At 39.2% G+C, this 24,999-nt stretch overlaps 1 protein-coding gene across 4 annotated transcripts in view; it reads left to right on the top strand.

The window, feature by feature from the left end:
* CCHR1.PART0H22orf23 (chromosome chr1.part0 C22orf23 homolog) overlaps positions 1-24,999 on the top strand; it is an 842,373-nt gene that overhangs the window by 418,965 nt on the left and 398,409 nt on the right. For 3 of the 4 annotated variants that reach the window (XM_044068324.1, XM_044068309.1, XM_044068317.1), the window contains one exon: positions 3,150-3,329. The exons of the other annotated variant lie outside the window; for it this stretch is intronic. In XM_044068324.1, coding sequence (XP_043924259.1) covers positions 3,150-3,329 — 180 coding nt within the window. The remainder of the gene's footprint in view (positions 1-3,149; positions 3,330-24,999) is intronic. 4 annotated transcript variants of the gene reach the window in all.

Genomic DNA, 24,999 nt, shown 5'->3' with positions numbered 1-24,999 from the left:
TATTGGTAGTAAATACATCTAAGCCTCCTGAAAGTCTTCGCTACATTGTCACATAGGATTTCTATTACCTGATCGAACGTGTAGGTTAGCGACTACCTAAACGTCAATCTGGTAATAGTGAAAGCAAAAAGCCACGAACAGCCGATTTAACGCAGGGAAAGAATTCCCTTGGCTGTCATGCAGATTTTGACCCTTTTCCCACTGTAGAGTGATCTTGGAGTTGGTATATTTAGTTAGGGATGGTGTGGGCGGTACAGCCCCCCACATCTGGGGGGGGTGGGAGCGAATCCCCCCACTTCATTTTGGTTTAATTTTTTTTTTTTGGCATCTAAGGGAATTCATTCCTTACGTTAAATTGGATGTTCGCGGTTTTAATTTTTGGATATTACTAGTTTGATGTTTAGGTATTCGCTAACCTAAACGTTTGATCGGGTAATATAGACGCGTCTCATAGTACCATCTTACATACAATGAAAAGGTAAGGCATTAACCATTGTATTTTCCAGTGGGGGTAACAGAACAGAAAGAGTTATGGCATTAGGAGAGAGATCAGAAAGCATGTGTTTTTTGGGATATGGCAGGGATGAGTTTGAGGTCCAGTAGTATGTTTTTCAGTATTTGCCTCATTTCCAAGAACAAATTCATGCTGTATATCAAAATATACTGTTGACTGCAAAATTAATATTTTCTGTAGATCTAGGGCCTATATAACAACATTAAAGTATATTACATATTGCATAGCATATGTAAATAACAAATCCTTAGTGAAAGAAGTAAACTTCTTACCATATATAATACCATATTTTATAATGCATGATGCAAACATGTGTTGCTTTTGCAGTAAATGGTGTTTATAAGGGTGGCCCCCTGAAAATATTCTTGAAGCTGAAAACTCCTGACATGGCATCATGAAAGACAAAACCCACATTGGCTCATGACCTACATTAGTGTATACTGCCTAAGTGCCGCATAATGGGAATCTTTTTTCCTAGTAAGACGAGTTGTCAACTGTGCCTCACAGGTGGAATACCCTGCAATAAAAATTAACACTTGAAGACATATTAGTGAAACCATAATGTAACTGTTTCTCTAAAGAGGTGTTTTACTTTTCAAGTTCCCAGAATGCTTTGATGGCATTTTGTGAGCGTAGTCATAACTGAGTCAATGGTGAAAGTAAAACATTGAAAAAGTGTCAGTCTTCATTTTGTTTTCAAATCACTTGCAGCTTTAACATAATCTGTATAGCCAGAAATAAATTAACTGTAAAACACAGACACATGAGAAGTATAACAGTATACTTTAAATAACTATTTGTTGGAAGTTATGACCTGGGCAAGAGATACAGGACTGTGATTCAGCTTGAATAAATGTAAATGTATGATCTGCGGAAAATGTGTACTTAATTACTTAGTCTTAATGGACAAGGCTAAGTTAGAATAAGTTTCAGGTTTCAGGGCTCTTTGAATCATAATAGATGACAGATTAACATTTAAGGAACATATTCAGTGCATAAGAAAAAAGTTTTTAAAGCATGTAGGCTAATTAGTTAAATGTATGTAAAAAAGAGCCCCAAATTCACAGGTAGAATTGTACGAAACCCTAATAAGCCCTATTTTGGAAAATAATGCATCTTTTAATATGTACAGTCAAAGTCTGGTTCATTTAATTGAATCATTGCAGAGTAGGTGGTTGTTCTTCTTTAGTTTTTTCCCGGTTAGAGGTCGCCGCAGCAGAACTCCGGTCCGCTAATGATTGGCAGTTGATTTTTACGGTGCCGAGGTGTCAGCCCGACGTCCATCCTTTAACGAAGGCACGCCCATTCACACATGTCTTTCTAACACCACTCGACTGCGGGGAGGACATGCAGACTCCACACACAAGGTGCTCCAGCAGAGTAGGTATGCAGAGTTAATTCTATCAATAAGACATTTGGAGTACTTAGACTGAAACTTCTGGGCTTGTACAACAACTGCCTGTGTTTGGCATGCAGAACTTTCAGAGATATAGCATTTATTTGCAAGGGGGAGTAAACACAGTAATGCTAAAGCACAAAGACATATGAACAGCAAGTTTTTGCATTTGAATAAATAAGACATCTAAAAGGGGCAAGTATATTTTGCAAGCAATATCAAGACTCTGATACAAGAATAAGCGAGAACACTAGGCGTTTAAGTTAAAATTGTCTCACTGGATATGAATAGGCAAATATGAGTACAACATACAGGACTTAGTTTTCCATGATGGTCTTGAGGCCTGAACACTAGTATTTAGAAACTATGAATGTCTTGAATGTTGACAGTTAAATTGGCTATGCAGTTGTATGCTTGTTCTTGCCTGGAAAACTGTAATAGCAGAACATTTTTGGCCTCATCCTAAAAATTGTCAGATGAAAGTACAAGATTTTGACTTATTTCATGTACTATTAACTTACATCACACTTGTTATTTTCCACTTTGAGAGTGAATACCATTTGCATAAAAAAATTAACCGAAAACAACTTTTGGTGGTCATTGAGGTTGTACTTTTCCCAGCTGTTGTGTAATTATGGAGTTGTATAAAAGTTGGGGAGTCTAGATATTTTTCCCCATGTGAGGGGGGAAAAAAGCCTTGTTTATCTTTTGCTAGTAGTGCTTTTTGGTGATTAAGCTGTGTGAATGTAATCACACTAAATGTGTTCAGCAAATCAGTATGATTCCTGTTGCCTGAATCAAAGGTAGTCTTAATATATTAAAACACCACAAAATCCTGTAACTGGTAATTAAGAGTTTAGTTAAAAATTATTTTATTTGAGCTATAAACTGCGTGGTTCTTTTGAGGTAAGTATGCATATACAAATGCAAAACTAAACATATCTCCTTATGAGTATAATAAAGGAGGGAAACACAAATGTTTGGCAGAAGTATAAAATAAGTTATATAATGAGAAAATAAACTACTATAAAACTCTATCCACAAAACCTTTTTTCATTGATTGATTGATCTGTTGGTTAGAAACTTTTGAAAGAATTAAAGCCAACTGTGCCATTAGCTTATTTATCTGTTTTCCAGTCTTTTCCTCTGCTCAGAATGACATTTTTGCATCAGAACTGTTGTTCAATTTTGGTTTCTTTCTACTGTTATGAAACAAACTTTTCTAAAATTTATTTACAGAGGGAAGCTCTCTACCACTACAGTGTAACGCAACCTCCAGTTCGATGAAAGAGTCTGCTCCCTCTCCAGTCAAGCCATCTCGTGTTGTCACAGTTTCATGTAAACCTCAGCTTCGCCCTGCTGAGTACTGTAGAGCAGGAGACGCATACTTACGAGAAAAATTTAAACCAAAGCCAACAAGTAAGTGAGGATTATACCAAGGTTTGTTAACAGTACTAAATATGAGTTTAATTTTATACGTAATATGTCTGACTGTAGGTCATTTAGAATAATGGTATAGTGAAGGAATTACCCTCATGTACTAATCTACACCTCTAGAAAATCTTTCCCAGTGAAGTTAATGGCAGTTTTCCTGGATTCAGGGTTGTGCTACTGTGCTTTGACAGATATATTATTTAAATTGTTTGCACATTTATGCATATAATTCTCAGAGTACCTTCATCAGATCCTAATAGATGTTTTTGCTTTCCTAATGTAGCAGTCGAATGTCCAGCTACAAAGCTGTTGGCTGTCTTTTAGTTGCTGGAAGACCTACCGAGAGTGGATGAGTTGAATGCCTAATAAGCTGTTAAACATCATAAGAATCATTACTGCAGAAAATCATATATTTGATTTGGAGTTAGCCAAAGGATAACATGAGTATTTTAGTAAGATCCTTTTTATCTATTTGATATCCCTCGGTCTGGGTTAAATTTTTAAGCTGTACTCACTCGAGGGCAGTCCTGTTATAAAAGAGAGCACACTAAAATAATTTTTCAGTTCTTCTGTGTCAGTGCCTCTCAAAATAAATGGTTGGTTCTGTTTTGCTTCAAGTGCTAGTTGTCCCCTAGTCTTGATTGTTAGAAAGGCAGGCTTAACTCATTAACGCTTAACATCAGTTGGTTATCTTGGTGCAATTTTCCTGTCTGCTGGTATGTGGGACAATAATTTATTTATCAATCTATCTGTCTATCTATATATTTGTTTACTGGAAAAGTCAGACTAGGATAGATCCCATTTAAAGCAGAGGTCTAAGAAAAAAAGCATCACAGTTATTACAGATATAAATACAGAGTATGTTGCAAACTACATACATAAAGTAACATAACAGGATTTGTTTATTGTACAAGAAAAAAAAGCTGTACAGTGTTAATAATTACAAAATACATAAAATATTTACTTTACATGCATATATTAAAAACATTGTGGCATTTTTTCATTGTGAATTAGATATGTGAGTATATTAAAACTGACTAGTCCTAAGCATGAAAAGAAAAATGTGAGAAAATCTTATCAACCGAATAAGAAAAGCAGGATCGTATTCATTCAGTCCATCTGATCTGATGCGTGGGCCCTGGGAGCTGCTTGTCAGAGCTGACCCGGTAACATCAGAGCACTGGCCTCAAACCCTTTAAGAATTTTCACTCCCATAATGCAGCTGTTCATCTAACTACCTCAGATTTCACTAGCCACCTTCACGACCAGACATGTTTGCCTATGCAAAGTGCCCCACCTCCTTCTTAACATTTGACAGCTTTTCTTGTACAGTTAATGTATTTTATTATAGATTATAGTTAAGTAATAGTCAGATAAAGTTACAGCCCTTTTGGCTGTTTTGGTTTTCTTTACAACTGTTGTTGTTAATATGTATTTCCCCTTCCTTTGCATTCCTGCCCTTTTTCCAAGACTGTTGTAAGTTGTAATTTGTAGTCTGTAGAGTCTGTAGGATAGTATCTTAGCCCATTTTAATTGTGAAATAATTAAAATTATCTTTAGTCCCTTGTTAAGTCAGTTATAATTTGTGTGTGAAATTATAACCTGTTTGAAAACTGTCATCACTTTGACTAGCTGTAGTAGTATGATGATGGTATTTTTTGCTTAGTGATGGACAAACAAACCAGTTTCAAAAAATGCTTAATGTGTAGGAATATAAATCCCACCTCAGGATCTCCACAGTCAGGGTGCAGTGTGCTTGCATGTCCCTTATTTTTCTGTAAACCTCAAGATTTGCAAGGATTTTGGCCCTAGGGCCTTGGCAGACCATAGGAATAAACTTATACTCAAAGGCCTACTTCCACTGGATCCAGAGACCTCAAAACCCAAAAAAGCACTCTTATAAACCTCCAAAGGTCAAGGACTTGGATCCAAAGAAGAGGTCCTTGGATCAGATGTCTTCCTTTGTGACTACAAAAAAAAACCTAGATTAGAGGAATCCTTAGTGCTACTTTGACTTATATCTTTATCTGGTTCCAATCCTATTGGATGCCTTCATTTTTCATGCTATGCCTGCTAAGGATCTCACTGGTGATGGGGCTAAACAGCCCCTTACTTCTTGGACCTCATCTGCTCTTTCAAACATATACTTCAGGTCTTGCAGGAGTACTTCTAAAGCAGATTTGAACCACTTGATGCAGATGTTTTTAAGGGTACCAGTTGAGATGGAAGTCATTCCATCCACTTCAGCTTTGATGATAGTTGGATCCACCCAGTTTGCCAACATTCTGATTCCTTCAGTGGTCTGAACTTCAGATCCAGTGCCCCTAGATCTGTCACTTTCACAGGGACTGCTGTCCTTGTTGCTGATTCCTTGAGCATTTTCTGCTCTGAAGTTCACAGATCAGACCTTCTCAGAGCCACTGTTAGAGTCGATACTGTCTTGAGATCAAGGATGACCATGATGCCAACTTTGGATCTGGCTTCAGCTCCTCTGCTCTTGTCAGGATCTTTGGCTCTAGACTCTTTAGTGCTGTGCCTGCCATTGGAGCCATTCAACCTCAGAGTTGCAGAGCCCCCTCTGACAATTGGAACCATCTCACTGAAGGGAGATTCTGGACTCACAATCTGAGCAAGGTCATCAGATCCCACTGAGGTTAGATCAGCCTTCCAGGTGCTGGTGATGATTTTCTGTTTCACATCCAGAACTTAAGTTAGGCCCCCCAATGTGTGATTTCACCCCAAGGCTCTTTCTCTGTCATGCTTTCTTATCTTCAAGTGCCTTTGGGCCAGAACAAGGCCATGAATCTCATTACATGTGCCCAGCAGCAGGCCAGGTCCTCTGAGGAGTCAGACGACACATCAACTAATATTCCAAAAAATAGGGTGTGCAAGAGGGAGCACCTAGATTCCCCTTCAGAATTTCCTACTACGGACTTCAGCCTAGCAGATTGAGAGGGTTTCCCACAATGCCCTTCACATAATGCCTCTTTTGGTGATATCTTAGAGTTAATATGTCAGAGGGGAGTGTGGCCTGTCAACCACCCCCTCCAGGATGAGACTGTTCTTTTTTAGGCTTATGGCTCAACACCATCAATGCCCTGGGTGGTACCTCCAGCAGACAAGCTAATTGACCTCCCAGTCAAGAGGTCATGGAGGGAGCCAGACAGTTGTGAAGCAGTCCCCAGAAAGCTAGACAAAATTCTTCACCTGCCAAAAAAATTAAACCTTTTTAGCCCAAATCTCCAGCTGTAGACTCCATGATTGTGGTGGCAGCTACAAAACAAGAACTTTTAGAGACTCTGCTTCCATTCACCCTCTCAATAAAAAGTCCATGTGATGGATAAATTAGGGAAGCAGGCATATGCTTCAGGCACCTTTGAACTATGTGTCCTGAACTACACCACTCACATGAATAGGTTCCAGAGAGACTGACTCAACAAGCTGCATCTCTTCTGAGGAGCCTTATACCAGCAGATGATAGTAAGCAACTTGAGACAAAATTAAATACTATGTCAAACATAGCTAGCATCTCCATGTGCTTGATGAACAACATGACAGATGGAGTGGCTAAGGCAGCCGGGGTCATATTGCAATGAGATGTCACACATGGCTGCGCCTGTGCAACTTTGCAGACAACTTCAAGGCATTCTTTACTAATGCCCCTTTGACGGATCATCGATTTTTGGTCTTTCAGTTAAAGAAAGAATGCAGAAGTGTGAACAAGATGGTAAGACTCTTTCTACCATCAGAATTAAGTTCAAGGCCTCATAGAGATCATATTCCAGGAACCAGAGGGGTCCCCATTCACTATGGTTTAGAAGGTTAAAACATGAACAGTTTGATTCACCTACTGATAGGGAGGCCATAACAGAGGCAGCCCCCTTAATGGACACCAGCCCAGAGGTGGGGAGGGCAAGGTCTGCAGAACTAGGGGTACCATGGTCCATTTTCAGATCATAAACAGCAGTAACCCTGAAGGTCTTCCCAACTGCTCCACTCTGGAGACAATCGGAAGATGTCTGTCCCTCTATCCACTTGTGTGGCAGGCCATCACACAAGACGAATGGATAATAGGGATAATAGCCAGAGACTGTTACATTCTCTTTTTCCTAACCCCACCCCACCTCACCCCAGCCAACCAGGCCAGTGCCAAATGTTCCAGCTAGTCAGGCAAAAGCATCCAGGAGATAAATAATATCTCTTCTAGAAAAAAGAGCAATCCAAGAGGTGCTATCAGACCACACTGATTCAGTCTTCTACTCCCAAATTCTTTTTGGTTTAAAGGACCTCTGGCTAATCTTAGACCTAAGTTCCCTCAACAAATATGTTTGTAAGACCTGCTTCAGTATCATCATGTCACAGTCAGTTCTGTCCTATCACAGGGCGAATGATTGGATATGCTCCATAGATTTCCAAGATGCCTACCTTCACATCAAGTTTGCACAGACATTGAGAAAATATATATGCTTCTGCATAGGAACCAACATTATCAGTTCAGAGTCCTACCATTTGGACTCACCACAGCCACCAGGGTGTTTACCACATACATGGCCATTCTAGCAGCCCATATATGACTCTTGAGGTACAAAATCTTTCTGTACCCAAATGATGGGCTCCTAGCTGCCCCCTTGATGAAGTCTTTTCTTGAAGCCTAGAAATATCTGTACAATCTTTGTACTTCACTAGGCATTACAGTCGGTCTTCAAAAATCCTGTCGGACTCCCATGCAGAATCTTACCTTTATAAGGTGAAGGTTAGATGCTACACAGTTTGTAGTTTCTCTTTCACTGGAAATATTATAGACTTTAGTAGAAGCCATGCAATTGCTCCTTCTCTCTACAGCTCCCACAGCAGCTTTGCTGCTGCAAATTCTAGGTCTCATGGCTTCTTCAATCATAATGATTCAGTTTGCTAACTTTCACATGAGAATTTTACAGTGGCTCCTTACAGGCTCAGTGGTCTCAGTGCCTGCATCCTCTGTCCAAAGCTATAATCATCATGGATTCACGCAGCTTGCATCTCACGTGTTGGCTAGTTTTGCCACTAGTTGCTGGGGACAAACCTTTTGTGACCCCAAATTCAGTAGCAACAGCAACCGTGGACGTTTCCTCTCTGGTGTGTTGGGAGGGCAGTTACAAGGGAAGGATGGTGCAAGGTCAGTGATCAAACAGTCAGACAGAGATGCAAATTCTTGTAGAAATTTCTTGGAGTTGAGAGTGGTCCTCCTTTTGTTGCAGGAGTTCCAGGACCACCTTTCTCAGGGTGTGATCTCCATCCAAACAGATGACATGGTGGTAGTTTTGGTACATCAAAAAGCAATGTCCTTACACTGCTTTCTTGTGGCAACACACATTCCCAGATTTCCAATTGCTTATTGGACAGGCTAAGCAGGACATTTGTCACACCTCACGTGTGATCCATTAAGTCAACGATAGTAAAATAGTTCATCAGTAGGGCAAGCATTGCGACCTATTCAACTCTCCACAAAATATGTAATGCAGCAGGTTCTTTGCCTTGATTTCCCCTCAGGGACAGTCACCAAGGGAAACTCTGTCTAAACCATGGCCTCAAGTGCTACTTTGTTTGTTCACCTATCCCTCTTATCCCCACATTTCTACAGAAAGCAATGAAGTGCAAGGCAATAGTCATCCTCATAGCTCCCTTCTGGCACAGACAAATCTTGTTTCCCTTCCTGAGAATGCATCTATGGAAGTCCCCTTAGCTTCTGAATCCCATCCTGGATCAAGTCATCCACCAAGTTGGGAAGCCTCACCCAGACATTCCCAATCTAAAGTTAATCACTTTTCTCCAATTCCACTAATCTCCATGGACCACTCTCTCCCTGCGGAGGTAGTCAGACTCCTTACTGCTTCACAAAAGGAGTCCACACTTAGAATCTGCTGCAGTAAATGGAAGCATTTTGCTATTTGGACAGTCAGTCAACATACTGACCTCTCTTCTGCTCTAATTTCTGATATTCTTCATTTTGTAGATTCCATCTTCCAATCTATTAACTATTCAACCATCAGTGTCCAAACTGCAGCGATTTCCAATTTTAATATAGGTTTTGCAGACCATTCCATCACCTCACACAAGGTTTGCAGGGCTTTATTAAAAGGTATTTTTTACTTAGACCTCCCATCAAAGACCCATCACAACCTTTGGATTTGAATCTAGTGATGGAAGCCCTAACCAAACCGGCCTTTGAGCTGGCCTCCTCAGCTCACCTGTAATTTTAATCCTGAAAATCTATTTTTCTAGTGAGTGTCACATAGACTAGGAGGATTTCTGAATTTCAAGCCTGGTCTTCCTTACCTTCTTATATCATTTTTTACAAAGATAGGATTTCCTTCAGAAGTAACAGTCTTTTATTCTTAAGGTGGCTACAGAAGCCAACGTATCTCAACCACTGCATTTACCAGTACTTTTTTTGAACTATTCAAACAGAGAATACATCCTTCATACATTCATAGGAAGTTAAGATTCTATCTGCACAGAACCAAATATTTTGGAAAAGATGCACACCTGTTTATTTCTTTTGCCTTGAACAGATTGGGGTGGAAGGTATCAAAAGTTTCTCTTTCTAGATGGCTATCAGATTGTATCACCTTCATGTACACCAAGCAGAATAAACCCTTGCCAGGTAAGCCTAAAGCACATTCTACTGGGGCTGTAGCCACCTTTACAGCCTTCTTCAGGTCATTTTCCAAAAGTGACATCTGTGATGCTGCTGCTTGGTCATCCATGCATGCCTTCATTAATTATTATAAAATGGACTGCTTCTGTAGACCCTGAGCATCCTTCAGTGCTACTGTTCTAAAAGTTCTCCTATCGTAAGGCCACCTAGGAAGTTTGTAACTGGGGATTCTGACCTATATGTTGGATCGGACAAACTGAATGACTAGTATACTAAAGTTATATACTTACAGAACACTAAATTATTTCATTTATTTATGTCGGATATGCCAGCCCCTATTCTCTTTCATGTATGACTTGAAGGACTGTTTGTTTCTCCAGTGGAATCTTCTCCTTTCAGTATCTCATAACTAATTCTTAGGTGTCAACTGAGATCTGACGGATTTTGGAGAACAAATGCATTATGGGAAGAAAATTTCTTAAAGGGCTTGAGGCTGGAGCACCAATGTTGCCGGGTCAGATCTGATAAGTGGCTGTGAGGACCCATGTGTTGTATTGGATGGACATGAATGAAAGAAGCTAGTGTTATTGAAAGCACATGACCTTCATATTTTGCATTTCTATTTCTGCTGAAGTCATTTTCTCACAATGTAATGTGCATAATTGCAGCACCGAATACTGCAAATTCAGTACCACAGTTAAATGCATATGGTTTGCCCTTAAATACTGTTAATGAGACAAGGCAGTCCACACAAGTAAAATTGCAGGCACTATTAATATCACAGAGTGATCAGTGCTGTCAGCATTAATAACTTAAGTATTCCCTTTTTTGATTCCCTGAGCCTCCATTTTCTGTGTGACTCTGAGCAAGTCACTTAACCAGACACATCTTCTGGGCTGAGTCTGAAAAAGGTCCGTGGAGATCAGTGATCTACATTACTTTTCAGATTTCCTTTTTAAAAGTAAGTTGAGTTTTTCCAATGCTATCACCTAAAAATGACCGACAAATACTCATGTGACTGTTGTATTCCACCTAAAAACTTTCATTTACAGTGTTTATGTTTTAGTGGAGTCATTTGCTCACTATGATACCAATAGTAAAAAAACAAACAAAAAAAAAAAAACAAAAGAAAAAGCTAAGTTTATTGAACACCAGATGCTGTTAGATTGTTAGATATTTCTTCTTTTGCTGCACTTCCTTCTATTTCCTTTGGTAAAAGAAAATGCAGTAGCCAAATCTTTTGCAAAATGATAAAGAATTTAGACAGTATCCTCCTAAAATCAAAAAACTGAAACTTATTGAGACTTCAGATCTTTTTCAGTGACAGATATCAGGTCATACAAGCAGGCATTTTATTTTAAGAGAAGCTTCTGAAATCTGGATTGCAGAACTCACAGCAGAAGGTAAAATTCATTTTGTTTTCCATATTCTCACTTCCACTCAAATTTCTAAAACTGAATTAGCAGCAAGAGAAGCAGTGTAGAGGCAGCCTGCTTTAATTTTTGTAGTCAAATCTGTAGTGGTTATCAGTGCTGGAACTTTCCAAGCTCTGGAAAGAAACGTTACCCTTAAACATCAGCCCCAGGTGTCTGGAATGATCTTTAGTACTCAGGATAAGTAGTTGTGACTCTTGAAACTGTTCACTTTCTACTTGTCCTTATTCAGATGACTGATTTCCAATCTACCGTGTACAAAATGAAGTAGCCCTCATAGCTTCACAACCACTTTTTATTCAAAAACTTGAGCACTTTCATCCCCGGTATCCTGGACTTCATCAGAATGACAGTACAACCCACAAACACACTTAAATACTTAAAAAGTACAACCTCATACAACCTAAGTATCATAACAGAATTAATTAAAGTTTCACACCAAGGTAGAATTAAGTCTTACAATACTGATGTACAGCCATATACTCTTATAAATATAAAAATACAAAAAAATACAACATGTAACAAGCTTTCAATCTTAAAAAAACTGCTTAAAGAGACAAAATCATTCAGATCAGGATGGGTCACAGCATTAGTTTGTAAAATCCACTGTAATTCAAGGTATTCTAAATAATCTGATTCAGGACCTCCCCTAGGACCTAAGTCACATGGATCAATAATACAGAATTTAAATACATGGTCCTTGTACTCCAAAATGTGTCTACACAATGCATTTTTAGTGTCCATTTTCTTTATGCCATACAGGTGTTGGTATATTCTGTCTTTCAGTGCTCTTACAGTTTTGCCTTTATAAAAACAGTTACATGACTGACATAAAGCAACATATATCATTCCCTTAGAGTAACAATAGAATCTGCTGGGAACTTTTATAACAGTATGTCCCCCAATACACACTTTATTACACACCATAATGTTCTTAGATTGGGCACAAGCCCCACATTTTGACATTTTTCCATTCTTATAATTTTTCTCTGCCCTTTCCAACAGCTGTTAAAGCTGCTTTCTTTTTTATATACTATGTTGGGTTTCTCTCCAACAACCTGTAAAAAATCTGGATAAGCTCTAAAAAGATCCCAGTTTCTCCTTATTATACTACAAATAGAGTAGAATTCCTGGTTAAATTATACAGTGCATGACTTGTTCCACCCATCATTCATATTCTTCATAAAGCTAGTATTTAATTCAGTACTAACCCCAAATGTGCCTAGAATGGGTGCATAAATACCAGCATTTCTTTTCCTTCTTACTTCACAAAGAATGTTTTCAACAAATAAGCCTGGGTAGCCTCTTTTTCTAACATTACTCAATGTTTCACATTGATCAAGGAATAGATGGTTTTCTGACGCGATCCTTGCTAAACAAACAATTGGCCCTTAACTAATGCTTTCTTTTGATGTGGAGGATGACAACTATTAAAATGTAGTAAACAGTTTGAGTATGTTGGCTTCCAATATAATGTAGATACTAATTTTTTATTAATTTTATCTTTGTAAATGGGTACGTCAAGATAATTAACTTTCTCATAGTCAAAATTCATGGTAAACTTTAAAAATCATGTACAATTGTTTAAGTAATCATAGAATTCCATTAATCGTAACTCACTACCCTTCCAAAAAATTACTATGTCATGCAAAAACCTACCATACATACGCCACTCTTCTTCAAAGCCTGATGTAAAAATACAGGTTTTCTCCCATTGGGCCAAAACAATATCCGCAAAAAGGAGGGACATCCTGCCCCCATTGCTACCCCTTTAACTTATTTGTATATTTGGTTTTCAAAAACCAAAAAATTATTTTCTAAAACCATTTCCATTAGACTCCTTAGGGTATTGGCTTTCCTTCCAGAAAAACCTGGATGTTGACACATAAATTCATAGAACATTTCCAAACCTTCCTCCTGTGGGATTACAGAAAACAAGTCACACATGTCCACTGTAACTAATATAAGATCATCAGAGTAAAAATCATTTTTAACTTTTGATAAAAAGTCTCATGAATCTTTAAAATGTACTCATAGTCAGTGAGAATGTTCTTAAGGTGAAAGTCTATATACTTCACTATAGTCAAAGTGATAGTGCCTGATGCATCAACTATAGGGCATGTGGGGGGGTTATATTTTTGTGGATTTTTGGGATCCTGAACATAGTCGGGATCCTGGGGTGGTCCATAGACAGGTATCTATACTCGTCAACAGTGAGTTCTTCATTAATAACCATCTGGTCCAAATTTAATTTGACATTCCTATACGTAATATTTAATTTGTTCCTTGAAGCCTCACCATAGGTGTCAGTAAATAATATGTTAAACATTCTATCAGTATAATCCACCCCATCCATTGCAACCAGTCCCCACCTTATCTGGTTTCATAACCCTAATGTTTTTATTAGATACAATCTCATTTAACAAGCCCACTTTTTCACTAGTTAAAGTCACTTGAATATTGTTATCTGGTTTGTTTTTTAATACCTCACGTACCTCTTGCTCACATACTTTTTTAAATAAACTAACTGCAGGATGAGCAACTGGCAAAAAAGTACTTGGCCTTAATAATTCATGAGTTAGTTTATCATAAGTTCATAGGTGTTTACTAGGCTAATGGCCTTGGAACCTTTACAAGGCTAGTCCATAGAAGTGCTCTGGCATCGTGCTGCCCTACGTTAGTTCCCAGTGCATCTATCAAGTAGAGCCACTGAAGTGATCCCAAGGGTGAACTTTCTATTTCCCATCCACTCATCAAGATTTCTCTTGAGAGCGCCAATGAGGAGCTCTGCTTGACATGTATGGGAAGTCTATTCCAGAGCACGGGCAGTCTCTGGGTTATGAACCTGCCCCTCCAGCATGTTCTGTTGATTGTGGTAATGAGGTTGAGGTCTCTGGAGTGTGTGGTGCAGAGAGATTGGGATTTCTTTGGATGTAGCATTTCTAACAGAACTGGGTCAGACATGGCTTTGCAAGTCAAGCAGGGATCGCCTCTTAGTAGACAATATGAGACAGAGAATAGCTGGAGTTTTTTTAGTCTGTCCATGTACGACGTGTTTAAGGCTTAGGATCCTCTTTGTGAGGTACTTTTGTGGCCTTTCCAGCTGTTGCATGTGTCTAGTGAGGTACATGCCAAATGGGACGTTATACTTGATGATTTGCCTAATGAGGGAAGAGTAGAGAGAGATGATGACCTCTTTCTTCCTGGGTGTAAAACCCTTGGTAATGAGATGTGCCACATAGAAGGGCTTTCTAACCACAGTGACAATGTGGTGGTCAAAAGAGAGGTTGCTGTCAACCTGTGTCCCCAGATCTCTCATAATGACTTCAGTGTTCAGTGGGCTCCCATCAGTGTGGTAATTAGTGGGAAGTGAGTTTTTCCCAAAGGGGATGAGGGCACATTTTTTGGCATTAAGCTTAAGGCCATGGTATCGACATCAGTCATTGGTCTCCATGAGGCCTCTCTGTAGGCTGTCTACATCCCTTGGGGAGTTAATAATGAATCCCAGCTTACAGTCATCTGCGAACCTGGTCAGCCAGAGTCCCTCTGTGTTGGCCTGGACTTCTGAGAAGTAGATGCCAAACTGGAGAGGACCCAGGAATGATCCCTGTGGGACTCCATTCCTGATTGGTCAGCAGTCTGACTTAGAGTCCACTACTTTCACACTGTGGGTTCTATCTGTGAGCTAATTTGTAACCCACCTAGAGATATAGGGGTTGATGCCTAGTTTGGTGAGTTTATCAATAATTCCTGAGTGGGAAATGGTATCAAAGGCCTTGGCCAGGTTGAGGTAGGCTGTATGAACTGCCTTGCCCTCATCCACAGCTCTGGTGACTGACTCAAAGAAGTCAACCAGGTTGAACAGGCATGATCTACCTTTCAGAAGATCAATTTACGTGGGATCTAGAGTTTGGAGATTCCCTATATCCTTGTTAATTAGGTCCAGGATGATGCGCTCCATAGCCTTACTTATCAGACTCATCAGGCTAATGGGGTGATAATTCCCAGAGTCTGTAGTCACTCCTCCTTTATGGAGAGGGATGACTGTAGCAGTGTGCCATTCAGTAGGGACAAAGCCTGAGGTGAGGCTGTGATTAAACAGGGCACACAGATGTGGTGCCAGTTCACTTTGCAGTTCATGAAGAATGCATCCAGGGATATTGTCGGGTCCCATGGAAGCTGTATTCTTGGCCTTGAACAATGCAGCTTTAACCTGTGCTGCAGTAATGCTGGCTGCCTGGCATTCCTCCGGTATTGTGATTAGTCCTTTACAGGGGGAGAGAGGAGTAAAGTTGGTACTGAATCTGTCGGCCAGTATGTTGGCAATATCTGTTCTGCATTAAATCATAGCAAACCTGTGTTTTGCTGTAGAGATTTCTGATATAACTATAGAAGGCTTTGTGGTTGTTTTTAGTGTCTGTCGTAATTCTGTCTTCATTGCTAACTTTAGAGGTTTTGATGGGGGATCTCAACTTTTTTTTGAGGCTAATAAGGGAGTTTTTCCAGTCTTGGGACTTCACCTTTTCTGCAACAGTTTCTTCCTTCTGTTGTAGAGTTTATTAATGGCAGGGGACCACCAGATAGTCTTCCTTTTTTGGAGGAGAGCGTCTTGGTTCTGTTGGGTATGGCTAGTTCCATGCATTTATGTACGTGTTCTTACAGTGCACTGTTCTTACAAGTGCACTGGTGTATGATTCAGCAGTCTTGCATCTATATTCCATTGACATGAGTGCCATGATGTTAGCCACCTCTGTTTTTAGGAGCACAAAGTTAGCTTTGGAAACATTTTTCATGGTGGTTACCTTTGCAGGGGATGTGGGTGAGATGTGGATTTCCATGTTGATTTGTTTGTGGTTGGATCTAACCAGGGAGGAATTGACTATTGGTGTAGAGCAATGGTTGCCCATGTTAGTAATAACCAGGTCAAGGGTGTTGCTTCCTCTAGTGGGGGTAAGAATGAGCTGGTCCAGGGCATTGGAATTGATGAATTCCAGGAAGCGTTGGGCCAGTGCATTGGTGCATGAGTAGTTTTCCCAGTTGATGGTGAGGTAGTTGAAGTCACCTAGTATGAGAGTGTTGGGTTGGACCCTAATAGTGTGCATGGTGCTTAGGAATGTGGAGTGAGAGTCTTGGGACATGATTGGGGACCTATAGCAGGCTATAACCTGAATCGCCATCTTACCAAGTGTTATACCTGAAGTATTTCAGATGTGTTATGCTGGGCTACTAGCCTAAAGGTGTGTATATCCTTTATGAATATGGAGACACCACCACCTTTGGAGCTTCGACCCGAGTTCTGGGGCCGAAAGGTGTGGAATGAGTTTTAGCCTGGTGGCACAGGGGTGCTTTCTGCTGCTTTAAACCAGGTCTCCATTACAGCACAAATGTCGATGTTCTCCATTTTGACGGGTGCTTCGAGCAAGTGCATCTTGAGATGACCCTCAGATTGCATTTATTTATAGCTGTTATTGTGGTAATTTGGTCTTTGGAACATTGCCTAAACAAGGCACTATAATGGTGGCAAGAGCCTTAGCCAGTATCCGGAAACCCAGGGGTGACAGATACAGGTCATCTCTGGCAAAGCATCGAGGTCTGTCACTCATGTCATCCCAAAGAGACACTGGATACTGGATCCCCTTAGATTGACACCAGAAACTTAGCCAATTGTTGAAGTCAGTCATTTTCTGCTTGTACTCCAGTATCATTCTGGGTGACGGTAGGATGCTGCTCACGGCTAGGGTCATACCTGCCTGGGCCACATAATCTGAGAACTCCTCCATGTCTCTTTTCATGTAGTCCAAGGAGGTGCATCTCAGGTCATTCACACCCACATGGACAGTGACTGAGTGATACTTGTACTTGTGGAGTGACCTGAGTGCATGTGTTATGTGTCTGATTCTCGCACCTGATAGACAGCTGACTGTTACTTTCTCCTTATTCATCTTAGTAAATGGGACATCACTGTGCCTCACTATCAAGTCACATATGATTAGAGTATTGGGCAAGCTGTTTTGCCTTAGGGGTTAAGTTGAGTGGCACACTGTGTAGGTGAGCTATGCATCTTGTGGATTGTACTGTGTTGTGGTGGTCGAGTGTGTTTTTGCCTTGGAGGTCTCTGCTGTTTGGGTAGATTTCTATTGAGAGCTTCCACGAAGGTGGGTATGTGGTTTGTGTTTTTATGTGAGATCTGTGATGGTGGGTGTTCTGGATGGCTATGTGTTGCATGTAGTGTGGTGCAGGTGTTGACCTTCTCCTCTTGATCAGCTATTCTGGTCTTGGCTTGAGAATGCACGGCTTCCAGTTTGGATATATAAGTGCATCTCTCACAAGTCTGAGTGTTGGGAGGTAAGAGGAGAGGGTTGTCTGTGTACACGAGGCAGTTGCTACCCTGCCTCAGAATGCCCAGGTTCACCAGGTTAATAGGAGAAAGCACAGGAAACTGACCTTTAGACATGCCAGGAGGGATGGTTATTATTACTAAGTATTGGAGCTGTTTCCTTATATATTCCTTTTACATGAAAAAATGTCAAGTCAAGGTGTCTGAGTCTGTACAGAGCACTGCCAAACACTTGAGGGGAAACTAATACGTAGAACCTGAAAATTTAAAGATTAAGTATTTAGGCAGATATTCTGAAGTTAGAAGGAAATCAAGCAGTACTTACTGAAAAATAAAGAATTAGCTTGTCAGGAATAATGAAAAGAGGAGAGTAGCATGAATGGCTACTGCCTGGCTACTACTAATGCTGGTCTCAGCACAGCTTCACTCTTTTGGGATACAGTACTCCTTTGCTTCTTCTCTCACCAGAAGCAAAATGTTAGCACCAGTCCCAGGAAGAGAAGCAGGCCATGGCCTGTTTGGTGATTCACAGTCTTGTCCCAGATGATGCAAGGGTCTGCAGGCTGTAGCCTTTTCCTGGTAGATGCCTTGAATAGCAACCAGACCGTTAAGGTACGTTAAGTACAGACACTCACTCTCCAACCAGGAAGAGTCAGGAGTCAATGCACTCTGCTCCTACTCTCACCAGGATCAGAATATAAGCACAGATTCCAAGCTGTCACCTATAAAGGAGTTATTAAGCTTTCTGGTGATCAGCAGTCTCCATGAAATAATGTAACTGCACTCCTTCTCTCACCAGGAAAAAAACAGAAGCACTATACCCAAGATGACTACTGAGAGGCAGAATGTGGGCTCTCCTTTAACTGGTGGTCTTGCAACAGATGCTTAAAAGTAAGATGAAAAAAATGGTTTATATTAAACACTGCAGTATTAAGTAGAGGAGTTAGATGTGAAAGTAGGTAACTTACATTTTACCTCTCTAAAAAGTTAAGTTTTAGTGGAGAGTCACTATTTTTAAAACAGCAAAATAGATTGAAAGTGGGTGCTCACTTTTTTATTCTGGTACTACAATACAGCAGGATGGCCAATAAATTTAAATAGTTGAAGGGGGGTGACCTCACAAAATGATAATTTTGTGCTTACTCACACCAGCCATTAAAAGCAGACAGGAAATGAGATATATGGTTAAATTAACATAAGGGGCAGGCAACTAGAAAGACAGTGGTGTTTAAGAACACAACAGTAACCGGGTGGGAAAAAATTTTGTCTGACTCACAAGAGACAGAGTTGTGGTCTCTTTTCAAGTTTTTATATGTAGTTAAAAGCAGAATACAAGTAAAACACAGTAAAAAGCAAACAAATCCCTGTATATAAAATTGAAAAAGGAAGTAAAGTAATACAAAATACAACAAATAAAAAGCAAACTAACCTTTCCCTCACAGCAAACTGTAGCAGAGTTTGGGTTATCCTTAAATAAAAAAACTAAATTCAATTGACTTGTGAATGATGTAAGTTGTATTACAGTTTGTACCACATTACCTCTTTTACTAGGTACCAGATTTAACCCCCTCTCTAGGAGATTTGCCCATTCACAGGTGACTTCCACACCAATCTAATTATAGATAGTAAAATCTTGCTTATCATTAATGACTAGGACTGGTACTGCTTCTTCATTGGTATCACTAATCAGATAATTAAATTCTTCACAGATAGATCCTGATACTAAAATCCCCCCCCCTTCCGATAAAAATAACCCTGATCCTGTACACCCATAATTGTGCATATTCTGTTGTCTTTTCCTCTGTTCTATAAGTCTTTGTGACCTCCTTCCTCGGTGTTATTACCATGCATATTCCCTTCAAAATTATCCACAGCAGTTTCAAAAAGCATATCATCTTCATTTTTTACATTATTGTACTAAAAAGTGTCCCTATTATTATTCCCAAGCCCCTTAGGGGCTGGGTATGCAGAACCACTCATGTATTCTAGGTGGTCATGGTTTCATTTTTTAGTTTCTTTTCTTTCAGTAGATTAGCAGTTTTTTCCACACTAACAAAAATACTGTTGAACTCACTAACCTTGGTGGGAAGCAATAAGTCCATTTTCATACCTTCATTCAACTTTTCAATTTGACCATTAAAATCAACCATTTTTAACTAATTATGTTTAATTAACAAAGTAAGTAAATCACAGCCATGTTTGTTAAATATAGCCAGCAACTTAAGGTGAAATGCAGAGTCTTTAATGAGTCCATTCAGGTATTTCTGTACCCGTAGTCCTTTCAGGATCTCTTCCCTTCTTAAATATTCTCTTAAGTAATTGTTTTCGTGTTGCAGTTTTTTGTATTTTAGTACATAGTCCTCGAACTGCTTTAATTGCTGATTCAATGAAACCACAGACGCCTGGGTGCCGGCATGTTGAATTCCATCATTACTCCACCCTACTTCGGCATTCAACCAGTCGGATAAATGAAAGTCCATAGTCATGGTTACAGTCATTCTCTGTGTTCTAGCCATGTAGGAGGTGTTGTCTTGTGGTGAATGGACGTTCTCTCGTACTCGCTGAGCCAGCGTAATCCCAGAGCTGGCCTGGCTCTGACTTTCTCCCGTAGAATCACTGTCCAATAAATTACTACTCCTTCCTCCATTCATAACTGAAGAAACTTGCTGGTTAAGTTGGCCAACCAGCATGGTAAGAGTACTAACAGATGTAGTTAGCTCTTTAAACATTTTATGATGATCCTTTTCAGTTGGTGTGTTGTTACCCTGGTCTCCTTCCATCATCAACTCAGAACAAATCCAAAAGGACAAAAATACAACCAGGAACAAAATGAAGTAGACCTCGTAGCTTCACAACCACTTGTTATTCAAAAACTTGCTTTCATCCCCGGTATCCTGGACTTCATCAGAATAACAGTACAACCCACAAACACCCTTAAATACTTAAAAAGTACAACCCCATACAACCTAAGAAAACTATCATAAAATACAGTTTCCCTATATAAAAACAGTTACATGACTGATGTAAAACAACATATATCACTTCCTTAGAGTAACAATAGAATCTGCATGGAACTTTTATAACAGTATGTCCCCCAATACACACTTTATTACACACCATAATGTTCTTACATTGGGCACAAGCCCTACATTTTGACATCTTTCCATTCTTATAATTTTTCTCTACTGTAGAGCACTGAAAGACAGGATATACCAACACCTGTATGACATAAAGAAAATGGACACTAAAAATGCATTGTGTAGACACATTTTGGAGTACAAGGACCATGTATTCAAATTCTGTATTATTGATCAGTGTGACTTAGGTCCTAGGGTAGGTCCTGAATCAGATTATTTAATGTGCAGTTAAAAGCAGAATGAAAGTAAAACACAGTATAAAATAAACAAATCACGGTATACAAAATAGAAAAAGGCAATAAAGTAATACAAAATACAACAAATAAAAAGCAAACTAACCTTTCCCTCACAGAAAACTGTAGCAGAGTGTGGATGAGCCTTTCCAGTAAAGCTCTGAAATGTTTTATTTTACCCCTTAAATAGAAGATTTAGTTCCTAGCTCCAACCCCTCAGTTCACAGATGATTAACTTTAACTGACCTCTTCTAACTTATGTGTGACTCCTTAATTGACCTGTTTTAATTTCTGTCTGACTCACAAGAGACAGAGTTGTGATCTCTTTTCAAGTTTTTATATGCAGTTAAAAGAAGAATACAAGTAAAACACAGTGTAAAGAAAACAAATCACAGTATACAAAATAGAAAAAGGCAGTAAAGTAATACAAAATACAACAAATAATAAGCAAACTAACCTTTCCCTCACAGCAAACTGTAGCAGAGTCTGGGTTATCCTTAAATAAAAAAACTAAATTCAATTGACTTGTGAATAATTTAAGTTGTATAACAGTTTGTACCACATTACTTCTTTTACTAGGTACAAAATTTAGCTCCCTCTCTAGGAGGTTTGCCCATTCCCAGGTGACTTCCACACTAATATAAGTATAAATAGTAAAATCTTGCTCATCATTAATGACTAGGACTGGTCCTGCTTCTTCATTGGTATCACTAATCAGATAATTAAATTCTTAACAGATAGATCCTAATATTAAAATTTCCCCCTCCCCCAGCCCTCCCCCTCCGATAAAAATAACCTTGATCCTGTACACCATAATTGTGCATATTCTGTTGTCTTTCCTTCTGTTCTGTAAGTCTTTGTGACCTCCTTATTCCATTGTGATCTAAAGGGGGGCCCTGGTATTCCCTTCAAAATTATCCACAGCAGTTTCAAAAAACATATCATCTTCATTTTTTACATTATTGTAATAAAAAGTTTCCCTGTTATTATTCCCAAACCCCTGAGGGGCTGGGTATGCAGAACCACCCGTGTATTCTAGGTGGTCACGGTTTAATTTTTTACCTTTCTTTTCTTTCAATAGAATAGCAGTTTTTTCCACACTAACAAAAATACTGTTGAACTCACTAACCTTAGTGGGAAACAATAAGTCCATTTTCATATTTTCATTCAACTTTTCAATTTGAGCGTTAAAATCAACCATTTTAACTCACTATGTTTAATTAACAAAGTAAGTAAATCACAGCCATGTTTGTTAAATATAGCCAGCAACTTAACGTGAAATGCAGAGTTTTTAATGAGTCCATTCAGATATATCTGTACCCGTAGTCCTTTTGGGATCTCTTCCCTTCTTAAACATTCTCTTAAGTAATTGTTTTCGAGTTGCAGTTTTTTGTATTTTAGTACATAGTCCACGAACTGCTTTAATTGCTGATTCAACTAAACTGCCGATGCCTGGGTGCCACCATGTTGAATTCCATCATTACTCCATCCTACTTCGGCATTCAACCAATCGGATAAATGAAAGTCATTGTTACAGTCCCTCTCTGTGTTGTAGCTGCTTAGGAGGTATTGTCTTATGGTGAATGGATGTTCTCTTGTACTCTCTGAGCCGGCGTAATCCCAGACGTGGCCTGGCTCTGACCTTCACCTGTAGAATTGCTGTCCAGTAAATTACTACTCCTTACTCCATTCATAACCGAAGATACTTCCTGGTTAAGTTGACCAACCAGCATGGTAAGAGTACTAACAGATGTAGTTAGTTCGTTAAACATTTTATGATGATCCTTTTTAGTCATTGTGTTGTTACCCTGGTCTCCTTCCATCATCAACTCAGAACAAATCCAAAAGGAAAAAAATACAACCAGGAACAAAATGAAGTAGACCTCGTAGCTTCACATAAAAGTTTTATTCAAAAACTTGAGTGCTTTCATCCCTGGTATCCTGGACATCATTAGAATGACAGTACAACCCACAAACACACTTAAATACTTAAAAATTACAACCCCATACAACCTAAATAAACTATCATAAAATACAGTTTCCCTATATAAAAACAGTTACATGACTGATGTAAAACAACATATATCACTTCCTTAGAGTAACAATAGAATCTGCCGGGAACTTTTATAACAGTATGTCCCCCAATACACACTTTATTATACACCATAATGTTCGTACATTGGGCACAAGCCCCACATTTTGACATCTTTCCATTCGTATAATTTTTCTCTACTGTAGAGCTCTGAAAGACAGGATATACCAACACCAGTATTACATAAAGAAAATGGACACTAAAAATGCATTGTGTAGACACATTTTGGAGTACAAGGACCATGTATTTAAATTCTGTATTATTGATCAGTGTGACTTGGGTCCTAGGGGAGATCCTGAATCAGATTATTTAGAATACCTTAAATTACAGTGGATTTTACGAACTAATGCTGTGACCCATCTGGGTCTGAGTGATTTTGTCTTTTTAAGCAGTTTTTTTAAGAATGAAAGCTTGTTGCATGTTGTAATTTTTAGTATTTTTGTATTTGTAAAAGAGTATAAGGATGTACATCAGTATTGCAAGAGTTAATTCTACCTTGGTGGGAAACTTTAATTAACTCTATTTTATGATAGGTTACTTACATAGCCAGCCTCAGGCACAGGCCAACTAGGCATCCGCCTAGGGCGCCACTCTAGCAGGGGCACTTTTCCAGTATTTATTTGGGGTAGGTATACCAGGATGGGGGCACCAGGTGGTGTGGTGTGGGAACTGTGGAGCCCTTTTGCCTAGGGCACCAGTTGACCTAAAGCCACTCCTGGTTACTTAGGTTGTATGGGGTTGTACTTTTTAAGTATTTAAGTGTGTTTGTGGGTTGTACTGTCATTCTGATGAAGTCCAGGATACTGGGGACGAAAGTGCTCAAGTTTTTGAATAAAACGTGGTTGTGAAGCTACGAGGTCTACTTCATTTTGTTCCTGGTTGTATTTTTTTCCTTTTGGATTCACTCTACCATGAAGGGAGCATTGAGAATCCATGTCTGTAATAGTTTCTTGTTAAAGGGAGTAGTCATCAAATATCTGCTTGCCCAGTGATTGGGGATTAGTTCTGTAGATGGTCAAGGCATTTCATGTTTTATTGACTATAAAAATATAGAAAGCTTTTAACAAACATTGTTTGCCTCAAGGCAGGTTTGACATGTCATACAATGGATATAAAAAGTTTACACACTCCTGTTAAAATGTCAGGCTTTCGTGATATAAAAAAATGAGACCACAATAAATTATTTCAAAACTTTTCCCACCTATAATGTAACCTACAACCTGTACAATTCAACTGAAAAACAAACAAATCTGTTAGGAGAAAAATATAAAAAATAAAAAACGTACAATAAGCTGGCTGGATAATTGTGCACACCCTTAAACTAATACTTCATTGAAGCACATTTTTATTTAATTACAGCATTCAGTCTTCTTGGGTACACATCTGCCATCAATCAAAGAGACTCTGATTAACTCCAAATAAAGTTCAGCTGTCCTAGTAGGATTTTCCTGACATGTACTCAGTTGCCTGCCACAGCTAAAACCATGGTTTGCAGAGAGCTTGCAAAGCATCAGAGGGATCTCATTGTTGAACGGTATCAGTCAGGAGAAGGGTACAAAAAATTTAAACAGCATTAGCTATACTGTGGAACACAGTGAAGACAATCATCAAAAAGTGAAGAAAATATGGGACAACAGTGACGTTGCAAATAATTGGACCTCCTTCCAAAATTGATAAAAAGGCAAGATGAAAACTGGTCAGGGAGGCTGTCAAGAGACCTACAGCAACACTGAAGGAGCTGCAGGAATTTCTGGCAAGTACTGGTTGTGTACTACATGTGACAACA

The sequence above is a fragment of the Protopterus annectens genome, chromosome 1.part0 (genome assembly GCF_019279795.1).
Source record: "Protopterus annectens isolate FY-2018-M chromosome 1.part0, PAN1.0, whole genome shotgun sequence".
Classification (NCBI taxonomy): domain Eukaryota; kingdom Metazoa; phylum Chordata; order Ceratodontiformes; family Protopteridae; genus Protopterus; species Protopterus annectens.
This window is presented reverse-complemented; position numbering and strand designations above follow the sequence as displayed.